This window comes from Puntigrus tetrazona, chromosome 5 (genome assembly GCF_018831695.1).
Source record: "Puntigrus tetrazona isolate hp1 chromosome 5, ASM1883169v1, whole genome shotgun sequence".
NCBI lineage: Eukaryota > Metazoa > Chordata > Actinopteri > Cypriniformes > Cyprinidae > Puntigrus > Puntigrus tetrazona.
The window spans coordinates 8,431,978-8,446,913 of NC_056703.1; the positions used below are offsets into that span (position 1 = coordinate 8,431,978).

Genomic DNA, 14,936 nt, shown 5'->3' on the forward strand with positions numbered 1-14,936 from the left:
AAGAGAAATGGCTTGTTTCTTTAAATTGAAAAAGTATATATGCACCAAATATTGGCAGTTGAATGAAAGAAATTGTAACAAACATGTTATTGGAAAGGAAAGCCTATATATTAAGAGATAAATTATTTTTTTGATGGAAGTTGGGAGCCTTTCAAATGGTTTTTAAAATGTGGTGGAAATGTGTTGATAGAAGATTAAATAAATAAGGTACAGCATTTTTATTAATGTAAAATACTAAGAAGCTTTTTCTTTACTTTTTTATTATTTTTTTCTGGTACATGGACAAATGTATTGTTAAAATGGAATAATAAAGGAATATAAATTAAACTCTATTTTTGCTAAATTTCATATTCATAAGAGTAAGTGCAGTAAAACCAACCAAGTTTTTGGTTCTTGAAAATGAATTTCAAATTTATGTTGAGACAGTTTTTTTTATTTTACGTTATAAGAATGCACATTAATTAAGACATTAAATTAATTATAACTTTAATAAAAGCATTTCACCCAAATGCTCGTTTTATCTTTATTTTGAAGAAACAATTATTCATTTATTTTGTAATTGCGTTCTTGGGTGGCTTTTCTTATTTTGTTCAAAGTAATTTATCCCCTAACTTCTGTATTTGCCAAGTTTTTAGAGAGAGAGAGAGAGAGAGAGAGAGAGAGAGAGAGAGAGAGAGAGAGAGAGAGAGAGAGAGAGAGAGAAAGACAGCGAGAATCTTTCTTCATTTGATTATATAGATATTTTATTAATATTCATCCCTAAATATGTCATTCAAGATAATATGCGTTTTATGTATTGTAGTTTATGTGTATAAAGCGTTTTGTCGGTTACCCCAGAGCGATAGATGGCGGTATCGAGTAATTATAGTGAAACAACATGCTCGTGAGGGAATGGCCCACTGTTACAGAAACAGCTGAATTATTATTATTATAATATCAATCTGATCTGACCTTGTAGTCATGGCGAGCTTGATTCGCTTAAACACTTTCTGCCGAAGAGGAATAAGACGTAAGTTATAATTTTTTGTGCTTTATCCGGATGATTGATTGAATGAATGATTTATTTATTCATAATCATCACATAAATGTTAGCCAATGGACATTTGTATGAGGTTTTAATATATTAGTGATTTTGGTTACACTTTATTTTAATGTTTATTTGTTGCGGTGTAATTACACATTTAAATACTGAGAAATATTACAAGTACTTACTATATGGTTAGGCTTGGGATTAGGGCTTGGTTTAGTGTTACTTGCATGTAACATAATATTACTACTTGTTTTTACTATAGGAAGTATATGCAATGTGTAAAAAGGACACCTTAAAATAAAGCGTTACCGTGTTTTTTTAATGTAATATTTTCTACCATGTACAGCTGTGCTTCTCTTCCACACACACCTGTCTCGTGGGTTGGTTTCCTATCAGAAGAAACGAAATACAGAGCCTTTCGGAGTGGAGTCAGGCAGGATCCACACAACTTCAGCGCACTCCAGTGAGAGATGACACCGATCATTGTTAAAAGATTTTAAATTTTTCAGTGATTGTTTTCTCCTAAATTTATAATGCTGCAAAAGCAGGGCTACCGCTGTTGAAACATTGCCAGTTCAGTAAATAATATTTCAGGCTATTTTAATACATTTACATTGAACCACGATACATTTTAAATAATATTTCAGGCTATTTTAATGCATTTACATTGAACCACGATATATTTGAAATAATATTTTAGGCTATTTTAATACATTTACATTGAACCACGATACATTTTAAATAATATTTCAGGCTATTTTAATACATTTACATTGAACCACGATATATTTTAAATAATATTTCAGGCTATTTTAATACATTTACATTGAACCACGATATATTTTAAATAATATTTCAGGCTATTTTAATACATTTACATTGAACCACGATATATTTAGAAGTTTTATAAAATTACGATTTTAGAAAATTTAGAATGTAAAACTTTACTATGTGAATAATCAGAAATACGGCTGTTTGCAGGCTACATTAGTAGTCAGTAGTAGTACTGTAAAAATGCCAATCAAATTTCCTTTTTGGCAAAAACACTGTGTCATGAACTCTCTTCTTGCGTACACAGCGGTCTTCGCATGATTTCTGTTTGTTTTTAAGCACTCTCAAGTTCAAGGGCGGCCTCCAAGCACTGGACGGGTGAGCGGGTGTTGAGTATAGTTCTTTTGGGCATGGCTCCAGCCGCATACCTGTGTCCCGGTCCGCTACTGGATTACTGTATTGCTGCGGCTCTCACGCTGCACGGACACTGGTAAGTGTGTGCATCTGTCACTCCTTTACTTCCAAAGAGCCCTGCTTAGTGCTTGTTGCATAGGTTGTTTCAGTGAAGGTGAATTCAGTAAAACAACCTCGGTCTTCAGTGAGGTTATGCAATATATAAATAATTAAAATGTTCTACAAGCACTGTTTGTATTCTATTTTTAGCTCAATCTTTTATTTCTGTGTTTATCTTCTTCTGCAGGGGGATCGGTCAGGTCCTGACGGACTATGTCCACGGGGGCGCTAAGGTCAAGCTGGCTAAAGCTGGCGTCCTGTTGCTCTCCACGGCCACATTCTTCGCTCTCTGTCATTTCAATTACCACGATGTTGGTCTCTGCAAAGCAGTCGCCATGCTCTGGCAAAAATGATTATATGGGCAGAATTAATCACCATTTTAGCTACTTGAGGTCTGAAAAGGCGCCTATCTTCAGCTTGACAGATGACATACCGTCTTCCTAACATATGCTTAAATCGCGATATTTCACGCAAACTTTTGAATCGTTGGCTAAATGTAGAGCAAATCTGTCGACCTGTAGGCTGTATACAGCACATTCCAGATGGCCACTTCGGTTGTTAATATTTAGCTCTTCCCTTATTAGTAGTGTATATGGGAACAAGAGAGGTTTATTTATTATTTCAGCAGTTACTGTCAATGTCCTGCAGAGGTCAGTGCTTTTCGTGTTTAATTGGGAACGCTTGATCATATTCACAGTGTCTGTGCAGGTCACATCTGTGCTTATGATGTGCTTCAAAACCAAGAAATCTTGCGTATTTGTTTTTTTCTATATAATAAAAATGAAAATAAATATTACTGGAGTTTGATATCTGTTCAGCATTTTTGCTTGGCACCAGCAACTGAGCCTTTCATATGGAACCACTCACGGATTGCATGTTTCACAACAAGTTTGTTTTGTAAAGTTGATTTGTATGTGGACGGGCACCTCTCTGAAACCCCCGGCGGGACCTTGATCTCTTCACAAAATTCAGATAAATGGATAAAAATTGTTCCAGACTGTTGTGGACACATTTACCTATTTATTTTGACTACTGCATTTAGTAGTCAAACGTCTGTAATTATTCTGTACGCAAATAAACCTGTGAAACACTGGTTAAGGAGTTATTTTTATATCTCTGATTCTCCCCTGCATAGATGAAGTTTTTTATTTTTTGCCAATGTTTTGTAAGTCACATAAGCTATGGTATGATTAAAACATAGCATGCCTCCTGTAGCTTTTTTTTAATTAAAAAACAAAACAAAAATGAAGCCAAATCACGATTATTCATGAGTGCTGTAGAATAAGAGTGAGGGCGAAAAAAAATCAGCTTACATTTAAATACTTATAATCAGGGCTCAACGTTAAGTCTTTGCATGTGTTTTTATCACATAAATAGGTCATTCACTCCTAAGAGTAAAAAACTTCCTTTTCAAGGAAGCAAAAAAGATTGTGTGTGTGTGTGTGTGTGTGTGTGTGTAAAATATTTATTCTGCAAAACTGCAAAAGAGTGTTCTATCAGCATTTTAATCTAGAATTTTTAAAATATTAGAATTTGTCATCTTTAATATCAAAAAGTGAAATGTCATAATTAGAAACTTCTGGTGTTGCTTATTATCATACACCACAAATACAAAATCAAACATTTTAGTTCGTTACTGTGATGTAATAAAATCAGGATAATTATTGATTGAATTCTCTATTAAAACATTTTTGATGATATGTAAAATAACAATGCCACGCTTAAGGTGACTCAAACAGGTTAAAACAGTAACGTAGCGTAATAAAAATGATTTTTTACAAAAACAACCCTGCTGATGTTGCGCTATAAAGCAAAGCAGATGTGGCCAGAAAATGCGCTAAAATGCAAGCGTTTTTACGGAAAGCGCGTTAACGTGAAAGTTTGCGTGCTGCGCGACATGGCCATGTCTTTTTTGTATGCATATAGCTTAGTTCAGTTTAATACCTAATTTGGTCTTTTAATACCCCCGTGTTAGCTCCGTTAAGCCTTTATGTTAAGGCATAACGGTTTCAGAGGAACACGCTCACGCGAACGTGCGTTCCATTCATATTTTAGGCTCTTCTCCTTTTCTGTAAGCTATATGCTTTATTATACAGGTATATAGATATATTACAGATCGAGACATATATGCGCTACTTTCGTTATGATCTAATGACGAACGCTGTGCACAGAAACACTTTAAAGTCACACAAAACAATGAATCGGCAGAGGGCATAAACATACAGTGAGACGAAGAATGACGTGAACCCATAACCAGGAAGTTTATGAAAGGTAAAGCGTACGTAACGTGGGTCACAGTGCTCCGCGCCAGCGCACAATTCAGTCTACTGGATTCTCTTGTATATAACTTGTTTCACTTAATCATGTCGGCAAGTGCGCTTAAATATGCATTCAGGACCAGCAAAGGTAAGCTTTCCGTATCTCTGCATCTTACCATAACTTTGTTTTTATTCCCTCTGATTTAGGCAAGACACGTACTGTTGCATGTAATGGCAAACAAAGTGAAATACAGACGAACAAAGACCAGTATGGAAAACACAAAGACAATATACTGTATAATTTAGCACTTTTACAGTATATGTAATGGCAGGCTACTTGTCTTTATGTTGCGGCTACATGCATCTAAACAAAATATCATGTTTACATTAACAATAACCACACACACACACACACACACACACACACAAACAGAACAACTATTGTATGTGTTGCACATGGGTGCATAATACATATAATGAATAAGATTTGTAAAGTATCATTGCAGCTGCATACACCTGCTTAATCTACACAATGCATTCTCACAATTATATAAAAGATAACACTTTAAAGTGCATTTTGTCAACTCCTTGTTGTCTGTTCAGTTGCTGTTTATTTCAGCCTTGCTATTTCCCATTATGTCCAGCCAGCCAGCCAGCACCACACTGCCCTCCTCTCTGCTGTGTCATGTAATCGTGTGATGTAACTGCGCTGGCAAGAGATCAGACTTACATAAAGGGGCTCGTCTCCTCCTATCTGCGTGCGCATGGTTTTTATTGCTTTTCACAATTCGTCATAAACTCTTCTTCATCCTCTTTTCTGATCAAGGGTGCAGCCTCACATCTCTCTACAGGATGTCCTGCAGTAAGCATCAAACGACTGGTAAGAATCTGGGAGCTCTTCTGCACTGATGCAGATTTCACTTTCTGTTGTATGTTATGGCACAGGTTTCGTATTTGCGTTTGCACGAATCTATGCAGCGTATTAATGCACATGTCTCTGTTTTAAAGCAGCTTTGCTGTATTCATACGAGAGAAGGGGAAATATACTTTGAGTCCAGTGGCTTTTGAATGTTATCATAGGTTTAAATTTAGCAGCTTACTTAACTGAATTCAACTCCTTTTGAATTGCACTTCGCAAGTTTGGCTTTTTAGAAAGATGCCTGTGTGTCTATGTAGTTGCTTTATTATTTATGCATTAGTGTATCACAGTACATGTGAACGTGTCGAGTGGAGAGGGATTGTTTTTCTAAAGAAAATGCTTCTCTTTGTAACATCGCTGACTCTCTGCCTTTTCTGCTCTGTCCTTTGTTAACTTTAATCCGTTACTTTGTTCTTTTAGCTGACATAAATGATGGAGCGGAGTAGTATGTCTGCAAATCTTTGACTTACTACAGCTGTATAATTTAATATAACTTAGGGTTAGCTAACCTTGCAGTTAAGGACCTCTGTATAAAAGTGTCAGCAACACTTTAGAATAAGAGTTAAATGAATTAGCTAACCTGAAATGACCATCAGAAATATATTTGTAAAGTGTTTATTGATCTTTATTCATGTTAGTAAAAAAAAAAAGATTCAAACTTTAACAATGCATCGCATTGTTACATACATGTACAACTATAATAATAACAATGCTTTATATAATAAAGTAATAACAGTAAAATATGGATCATTGCATGCAACTAAACCCTAAAACAAACCATAATTCTAACTATAACCATAACATCAGTACTAGTGTCAGAACTTTATTTCTAGTTCACAGTACATTAACTAATGTTATTTAACATGACTTTTAATTTGAAAATATATTAGAAAACATTGAAATGCTTGCTATACAGCTGTAGAAGTAGTTCATGTTAACTAATGTAGGTAAATGATGAACAAACGAAACCTCATTGTAAAATATTACCAAAGTGACAATGCTCGAAACACTACCGTTATCATAATTTCACAACGTTTGTATTTATAATGTAATACAAATAATATAAAAGTCTTTCCTCCCTGCTGCTATTAAATGTTATAATCAGAGCTGATCTCGGTAATACATCAGTTGCTATTATAAACATTGATCATTTGTGTGCAATAGCAATTATGAAACTCAGTAATAATGATTTAAATAACCTAGTGCAATTTATTTGTTTGTTGTTGTTGTTTTGCTGCTGTAACATGGAAATACAGGTTATCGTCTTAATCATAAGTGCATCTTTCATAAACAGATTCTGATTTGGCAATCAGATTTTGTGCATCATGCAAATCACAATTTGCTGTCTGGATTTTTTACAGCGGCCGCTCAGAAATCATGCTTCAAACAAGTACATGGGCTGCCAAACATCGCACCCTTGGTAAGTTCGGTAGAGGAGCTGCCTGAAACCATCCCCACCACAGTCAAAGGCACCATCCCAACCTGGATCCATGGGAGTCTGCTGAGAAATGGCCCAGGAAAGTTTGAGTTTGGGAATCAGCAGTGAGTACGAACATCCAACTGTCTTAATAGAATCACTAGAATGTGAAGAATAGTAACAAAATACATTTTATAATCTCTGTTACTTGCAGTAAGAAATTGGCTGCAAAATTAAAAACATACAGAAAGGTACAATTAATCAATTGGTTTTTACAGTGGACAAAGTACAGAGATGACAACTATTATTCACAGCATGTAATTCAAACTGTAACATGAATATCTGGGCTGACTCATGCCGATGTAAATGTTTCCTCAGGTATAACCACTGGTTTGACGGCATGGCCTTGATGCATCGCTTTCAGATTGAGGACGGTCAGGTGACGTACAGAAACCGCTTTTTGCGCAGCGACTCGTATAAGCAGAACAGAGAGAGGAACCGTATCATGGTGTCAGAGTTCGGCACTTTGGCTCTACCTGATCCCTGCAAGAACTTCTTTCAGCGCTTCCTGTCCAGATTTGAGATGATAAGTACGTCGAAATTGTGAATATGAGTGTGAATGACGGTGACCTGAATGAAATGGATCTCAGTAGCTTTAGAAAACACAAACGCCAGCAATAGCTATTTTAAAAATGTAACAAAAAGCAATGAGGCACGTCTCTGGAGGACCTTGCTCAAGAGCACAACAGGGCTGGTCAGTGGAAATGCCCACGTGTGTCTAAAGTCATCTTAGACAAACAGCTTTATGTCTGTAATCACGGGAATGCATTTTCATCAGACACCACAAGCTCTCCATTAAGATTAAATAAAGTGGCACAACTGCTAAAGCGTTGAGATGGAGTTGGCAGAGAGGGTTTATGCAGTGGCACGTGGGTCGTTTAAAAGGATAAAACTGCAAACCATCTTTAGGATCAATGCCTCGAGAAACAATTAAACAAAACACACCATTAGAGAGAAAATGCAGAGCTTTACACTATGGTGAGTCAGTATGGTCAGTATGGTGGAAGTGGGGCTTGCATTTGGATATGTGCATTACACAAACAAAATCATTGTGGGGAAAAATTTGCCTGAAAAACTTATTTTCATTTTTTAATGTGGTTCTCATTCAGGGAGCATACTATTTAAACAGTAAACTATTATTTATATATCATCTAAACTCTAAATTCAACTAGTACGAACAGAAAACAAATTGGTTTAAATTGAAAAACATACTGTTTTCATGCAGTTTTTAAAACTTCTAGAGCCACAAAATGAAGAATGGTTTATTTATCTATTTATCAAACCCAGTTTTTGTTAAAGAAGTCTGAAAATAAACAGCTCTAATCTAACGAACTCTAATGTAAATTAAAATGTTCCATAACGCATAAAATCAAGTTGAAACTAAAATATATAGTTTTTTGTTTTGTTTATTGAAAAACAGTTCTGGAAGCTTCCGACAAAACGAATTGTAGTTAATGTTTTAGAATGAATAAAAAGAAGTCTGAAAGCAAGCAGCTTTATGAAATTTATAGAAGAATACCTTTTTAGATATTTATAAAAAAAAAAAGTGTGTTTTATTCAATTTCTGCCTTAACGATATTTATGACCTATTCCTCTCTTTCCGATTCCAGAGCCAACAGATAATGCCAGCGTCAACTTTGTTAAATACAAGGGTGATTATTATGTCAGCACAGAGACAAACTACATGCACAGAGTGGATCCAGATACTTTGGAGTCTAAAGAGAAGGTACGAATGATTGCAAGTCTATAGTCACCATCCTAGACTAACTCATCCTGTCTAAGAAGAATGGTTATGGTTGTAGGTGGACTGGAGCAAGTTTATCGCCGTGAACGGTGCTACTGCTCATCCACACTTTGATCCAGACGGCACAGCTTACAACATGGGCAACTCGTACAGAAACAAAGGTTAGACTCCTGTCTTCTCCTTGGTCGCAATGTCTTAGGCCTGGTTTCATTAGCAGGGTTTAGCCTAGTTCTATTATACACATTTTAATAAACATGCCTTAGAAAAAAGCATTACTGGTGTGTTTCATAAGACAGAACAAAGGCAATGAGATGTTTTAAGATCAGTAAGTGCAAGTTTCTTTCAGTTGAAATAGCTCGGATTTACATTTAGTCTAGGACTAGGCTTAAAACCCGGGACTTGATGTCGTGCTTTGGTGTGTTTTATAGGGGCTTTCTATAACATCATCAGGGTGCCACCAGAAAGAGACTGCCCAGAAGATACTCTAGAGGGAGCCAAGATATTGTGCTCTATTGCCCCTCGTGACAAATCCAAACCCTCCTATTACCACAGCTTTGGTGAGCGAAGACGAGAATCTGTCATGTTTATTATCTTCAGATCTCTTAGACAGACAGATTTTCATTCTGCATTCTCGTGAAGAATGACTATCATCTGTGATTTTATTACATAGCTACTGTAATAGAGTCATGTGTAATTTTTTTTTGCAAAGCACTCTGAATGGTGTAATCTTATAGTCTGAATGGAGCGATCATATCAATGTGCGGCACTGAAAAGCCTTCGTTTTATTTCCCTGAACCTTTCAGGCATGTCAGAGAACTATGTAGTGTTCATCGAGCAGCCCATTAAGATGGATCTGTTTAAGATAGTGACTGGTAGACTAAGGGGGAAATCGCTAAATGAGGGAGTTTACTGGGACCCCAACCAGGAAACCATATTCCACCTTATTGACAAACAGACTGGAAAGGTGAGACTACAATCTTGACAATAGTCTCACAGAGGCATTGAGAACAATGAGGAGCAGATGCTTGGAGCTATTTTGTATAGATGTTATCGTGCTTCATGTGAAAGCCAAAACATAAAGAAATATCAGTATATTTTTGAGGCTATTTTAGCACTTTAACCAACTGCTCCGCATCTGTCTGCAGGAGATGCCGGTGAAGTACCATGCCAAGGCCTTGTCCACCTTCCATCAGATCAATGCTTTTGAGCAGGATGGATTCCTCATGCTAGACATATGCTGCTCTGATGACGGTCAGGCCATAAACAACTTCCTCATCCAGAACCTGCGTCAATCAGGAGAGGCTTTAGATGAGGTAAATGAAAATGAAGATGAAAATTCGGTCAACTCACCCTCATGTCGTTACAAACATTTAGCTTCATTTATCTTCAGAACACAAATTAAAGTAAACTAGATGACATCCAAGAGCTACCCAGAAAGGTAGATGGTAGACATGAGGTAGACATGAAGGTAGACATGAAAGAGAAGAAATTGTTGAATTAATTGATATTTTTGTTTTCTTTTGGGCACAAAAATTATTAATATGCTACTCTTCTGGAATGAGTTGGGTGAGCTTAGATTTCATCAACATTATCTTAATTTGTGTTCTCAAGATAAATGAAGGTCTTATGGGTTTTAAACAGCATGAGAATGAGTAATCAACGACACTAACTAACTAACTAATAAACTAACTAACCCTTTAAACCCTGTTCATTTTAAGAAAGGTATTAATAATAACGAACAACAACAAATCTGTGAATCAGATCTGTGTAACTTTCCAATTCTCATTTGTCTTTCTCTCAGATGTATAACACCATGAGCAGGCCATTGCCCCGTCGTTTTGTGCTGCCTCTCAACATCACCAGTGAAACCCCACTGGAACAGAACCTCAACACACGGCCTGACAGCACCGCCACCGCCGTCTGCCGCAGTAAAAATCAGGTGCTGACTTTATGCTGGCTACAACACTGTATGTATATGAACATCTCTGAAAGTTGCATCTAAACACTGGTTTCAAAAAAGTGAACAGTAATGTTACTAAATTAATTCACGACACAAAAAGTGCATTTATGTGTTGGAGAGCTTCATCTTTTTTAGAACATCTCTCTGTCTTTCTCTCAGGTATTTTGCACATTTGAGGATCTCCACGGTGAAGACCTGAAAGACTACGGTGGCTTGGAGTTTCCACATATTAACTATGCCAAATATAACACCAAACCTTATAGATTCTACTACGGTTGTGGCTTCAGACACCTAGTAGGTGACTCCCTGATTAAGATGGATCTGGAAAGCAAAAAGTTAAAGGTGAGAGCAATTAATGGGATCATGACTGATACCTAGGTATTACAGTCACTATGATCAAACTGCAAGAAGTTTGCTAAATAAATTGATTTACAGGTTTGGCGCCAGCCTGATCTCTATCCGTCAGAGCCTGTCTTCGTTCCTTCACCCAATGCTGAGGAAGAGGACGATGGAGTGATCCTGTCTGTGATTATCACACCAGCTAAGGTACATAACAGCCCTGGATGAATGTAATGTGTAATTTACCTGCTTTATAAGAAAATGGAACATGAAAGATTATGAAGTTGTATAATATTTATGAATGCCTCTTAAACCCCTTCCGTCTCTTCTCTCTGTAGGATAAGAGTACGTTTCTTTTAGTCTTAGATGCCAAAACATTTGAAGAGCTGGGAAGAGCCGAAGTGCCTGTCAACATTCCTTATGGATTCCACGGAGTCTTCAACTCTAGTGCATGAAGCTCTTTGGATCACTCCAACTAAATAACAAATAGCAAGTAGCTCTTCAAAATGGTTGCCACACCAGTCGCCTCTACTATTGAAAGCAAGAGACTAACAGAACAATATATCAAAGAAATCAGCCCAAAGAGATCACATATCAACCTCATATATTTTTTGAAAGAACAACATATATAGTTAGTTGATTTTCTGCAAGAACTGATACCTTAACTAAAACAATACAATAACTGTGGAGTTAAATTTTAATTTTTCTACAACTTTTAACATGAAAAAGTTTTACGTGCTGTGGCTTTGTTCCAAAATGTTTGATGTGGGGTGGGTTTAGTATCCGTGTTCATTATCATGGCCCACTCAGTCATAATATAATAATTATATAATATAATTTCTAAACAGCATTAGAAAATGCTATTTAACAATAAGAATAATAAGATGGCGAGATATGCAAACACTGTGTTGTTTCTGTAGACCTGTCAGAAAATATTGAAGGCTTTGCTTTTATTTTTGGGGAAAAGAACTGCTTTTTATTATGTGAAATGATGGGTTTTGGTGTTAAACATTATGGTGAACTGCAAAAAAAAAGGTAACACTTCATTGGTTCATTTGTTAATATTAGTTAGCATGAACTAAGAATGAAAAATTATTTTACAGCATTTATTAATTTTAGTTAATATTAATTTCAGCATTTACTAATGCTTTATTAAAAGTCGTGTTTGTTAACGTTAGTTAATACACCGTGAACTAACATGCATGAACAGTGAGCAACTGTATTTTTATTAACATGAACAAAGATGAATAAATAGTGTAATAAATGCATTGTTAATAGTTTGATCGTGTTAGTTACTACATTATCTAATGTTAACAAATGACACCTTATTGTAAAGTGTTACCAAATTATATGACCTCTTTAGATTGAGCCAAGTGATCTCATTTTGATACATATATGATTTCTCTCTACATATTCAATCTGTGTTATTTTCTCTTCTACTGTTTTTATCTTTTACACTGTCGACTTCATGTTTATGCTATATCACAACATGAAACGTTTGCAATTCATGTTATTCGCTCAGTTAAACAAAACTTGTTTCTTTGCTCTAAAAGCAAATGTGAACATACCACTAGATGTGAATGTGCTCATGGATAATATGGTTAATATTTTCCATTTTCAGGCCTGCTTCCTTAAAGGTGCTTAAAAAGCAGATGTGCCATATGAAAAATTAATGTTGATAGTTAAGTAACAAAAAACAATCACATTTTTTCTACCTCTTTGTGAAGTAATATTCGAAAGAACTGCTTCTCTTGTGCATTACTCTTTATATCCGCATATGCATTTATACACTTTTATTTTTTATCAATTCTAATTGTGACGTAACAATCACAATGACTGTGCTGAATATTTGTACACACAATACTCAGTTCATACGGTCAGCTTTAATAAAAAAAAAACATTCATAATGTTTAAAAGCAAAAAGCGTCCCCGTGTCCATTGTTTTCGACATCATTTCACGTTCCGATATGTGAAAAACATCCAGCAGTAACGCACAGCGATACATTTCCTGAACACTAGGTAGCAGCAGACGCTCATAGCAGGTACGCCCGAGTTTAGTTCTAAACCCAAATCAAAACCAGCTCAATGTGTCCGTCCTATCCATAACGCTATGTATTCGAACTACATCCATTAACAAATAGTGCGTTCAATCAGTTCGTATAGAGACACTGAATGCGTACGCAACGTGTACATGCGATCTTGCATGCGAGTATCCCTGTGGCTCGGCTAAATTGGGAGCTCTCAGATTTCCCCTAATCCCTGCACATCAAACAGCAGGCAGAGCGGAGCAGAGCAGATGCAGACAGACAGAGGCACTGCTCTCCTGTGGTATCTCGACCTGCCGGATCTTCTTTCCCCGTGCACAGTGCTGTTATTGTCCTTGTATCTGTACGTGTGTTTGTTTGAGAGACACGGCGTAGGTTATTTGTCCCCGTGTCCCTCCATTCCTCTCTTTTTTGGGTTTAAACGCTGTTCTGACTGGTAGTAAACAGACAGCGGCCTGCGTGACTGCACGTTCAAAAACAGAAACACAAAAATACGTTTAAAACAGAAAGGCCGAGTGATTAACTAAGCAACTGAACGAATGAATGAATGATGGAAAGCAGCGGCGGGACGTAAACCAATACACTAACCAGGTGGTGGCCACAACAAAGACAGCTGTGTGTGCGAGTGTGTGTGTGTGTGTGTGTGCGTGCGCCTTGTTGCCCTGCAAATCCCACTCAGACACCTGCACTCAAAGCTTCCCGCTGCTGAACCTCCACTTCAAACAACTACCGACACATCGAGCGGAAACACATATCTATGGAGAAGGGAACAAAAGACTGAGAAAGAAAGTAAAGAATAGGATTTCTGCTAAACTTCCCTAACGCTAACTCATACAACGCAGTTTTGATTTTCAGAAGAATGTTACTGCAGGCACATGTGCTGAAACGTCAGATTTATAGCTTTGATGAACAAATGTCCACATGTGTATCATTTCAATGCATCGAAAAATGTTTTAAATGACCTCCATGTGACGAGATGTCACGGACCAAAACACCAGATGTGAAGCACTGCACCAGATCACTCTACAGGAGAGTCTTGTCCAGCGGTTCTGTTATGAAGCGGTCATTTGTGAGCTGAAGACTGTAAAATAGCTTTATTAATTGTTTCGAGAATATAATGCAAAAAAACCAAAAAGTGCACAGAGAATGTAATACAATAAATATGACACAGTGGTGTTTCATCGCATCCAAAATAAAAGTTTATTTAAAATATATAAAAGGTATTTATATATACATAAAAAATATAGACTGTACACACACACACACATATATATATATATATATATATATATAGCATTTATTGTGATTAATCAATAAAAGTAATGAATGTATGAATATGAACCAAAAATGAACTATCATTTAAAATATTAAATATTGTTTAAAAGTTGCATGTGATAAAATCATCTTATTATCAATTATTTTTTTAAGAAACAATGGGTTTTGCCTCCTGTTTTGAAACTCTTGTTTCATCAAATTTTGGTGAAAAAAATTCACTAAATACATACTGAAGTTAACTTCAAACTAAAGAGGGAGTTAAGGAGCTAGATTATAGTCAAAGGCTTCATTGTTTTACACTTTTAAGTCGGTAAGATTTTTTTCTAAATAAGTCTTTTACGCTCACCAAGGCTGTATATACTTGATTAAAAATAAAAAAAATTATGAATTAATAAAAAAAAAACTAATTAATATTATGAAATGTCATTCAGTTAGACATTTTGATTAAATTATACCTATTAATGAATTTAAAAAAAATGAAATTACATTTTCACGTTTCATTCTTGTAATGTTAAAGCTGCTCCAGTCTTCAGCGTGTAACAGGGGGTCTCTGCTTCATCTCTCATATTCACCAAGGGGTCCTTGGCCAGAAAAAGGTTGAAGAC

General features: G+C 36.1%; 2 protein-coding genes across 2 annotated transcripts; both read left to right on the forward strand.

The window, feature by feature from the left end:
* The first annotated feature begins 801 nt into the window (after window positions 1–801).
* sdhda (succinate dehydrogenase complex, subunit D, integral membrane protein a) lies at window positions 802–3,406 on the forward strand. Its single transcript, XM_043238675.1, has 4 exons — window positions 802–1,009; window positions 1,377–1,493; window positions 2,141–2,291; window positions 2,502–3,406. Exons 1-4 carry the CDS (start codon window positions 961–963, stop codon window positions 2,665–2,667), a joined length of 483 nt encoding a protein of 160 aa, XP_043094610.1. The 5' UTR covers window positions 802–960; the 3' UTR covers window positions 2,668–3,406.
* A 1,180-nt stretch (window positions 3,407–4,586) lies between these two features.
* On the forward strand, window positions 4,587–12,934 carry bco2a (beta-carotene oxygenase 2a). Its single transcript, XM_043240296.1, has 13 exons — window positions 4,587–4,720; window positions 5,399–5,452; window positions 6,853–7,033; window positions 7,287–7,498; window positions 8,579–8,694; window positions 8,771–8,873; window positions 9,141–9,269; window positions 9,516–9,676; window positions 9,858–10,025; window positions 10,514–10,651; window positions 10,832–11,014; window positions 11,108–11,218; window positions 11,350–12,934. The coding sequence occupies exons 1-13, from the start codon at window positions 4,678–4,680 to the stop codon at window positions 11,464–11,466; spliced, it is 1,716 nt and encodes a 571-aa protein (XP_043096231.1). The 5' UTR covers window positions 4,587–4,677; the 3' UTR covers window positions 11,467–12,934.
* The last annotated feature ends 2,002 nt before the right edge of the window (window positions 12,935–14,936 follow it).

What these genes read in the sequence shown, in the direction of transcription:
- sdhda (XM_043238675.1), top strand. Translation starts at nt 961, where the DNA reads ATGGCGAGCTTGATTCGCTTAAACACTTTCTGCCGAAGAGGAATAAGA. An exon ending in CTGCCGAAGAGGAATAAGAC is followed by an intron (nt 1,010 to 1,376) that starts GTAAGTTATAAT and finishes TACCATGTACAG; the next exon opens with CTGTGCTTCTCTTCCACACA. An exon ending in CACAACTTCAGCGCACTCCA is followed by an intron (nt 1,494 to 2,140) that starts GTGAGAGATGAC and finishes TTTGTTTTTAAG; the next exon opens with CACTCTCAAGTTCAAGGGCG.
- bco2a (XM_043240296.1), top strand. Translation starts at nt 4,678, where the DNA reads ATGTCGGCAAGTGCGCTTAAATATGCATTCAGGACCAGCAAAG. An exon ending in TGCATTCAGGACCAGCAAAG is followed by an intron (nt 4,721 to 5,398) that starts GTAAGCTTTCCG and finishes TTTCTGATCAAG; the next exon opens with GGTGCAGCCTCACATCTCTC. An exon ending in CTTTGGAGTCTAAAGAGAAG is followed by an intron (nt 8,695 to 8,770) that starts GTACGAATGATT and finishes TTATGGTTGTAG; the next exon opens with GTGGACTGGAGCAAGTTTAT.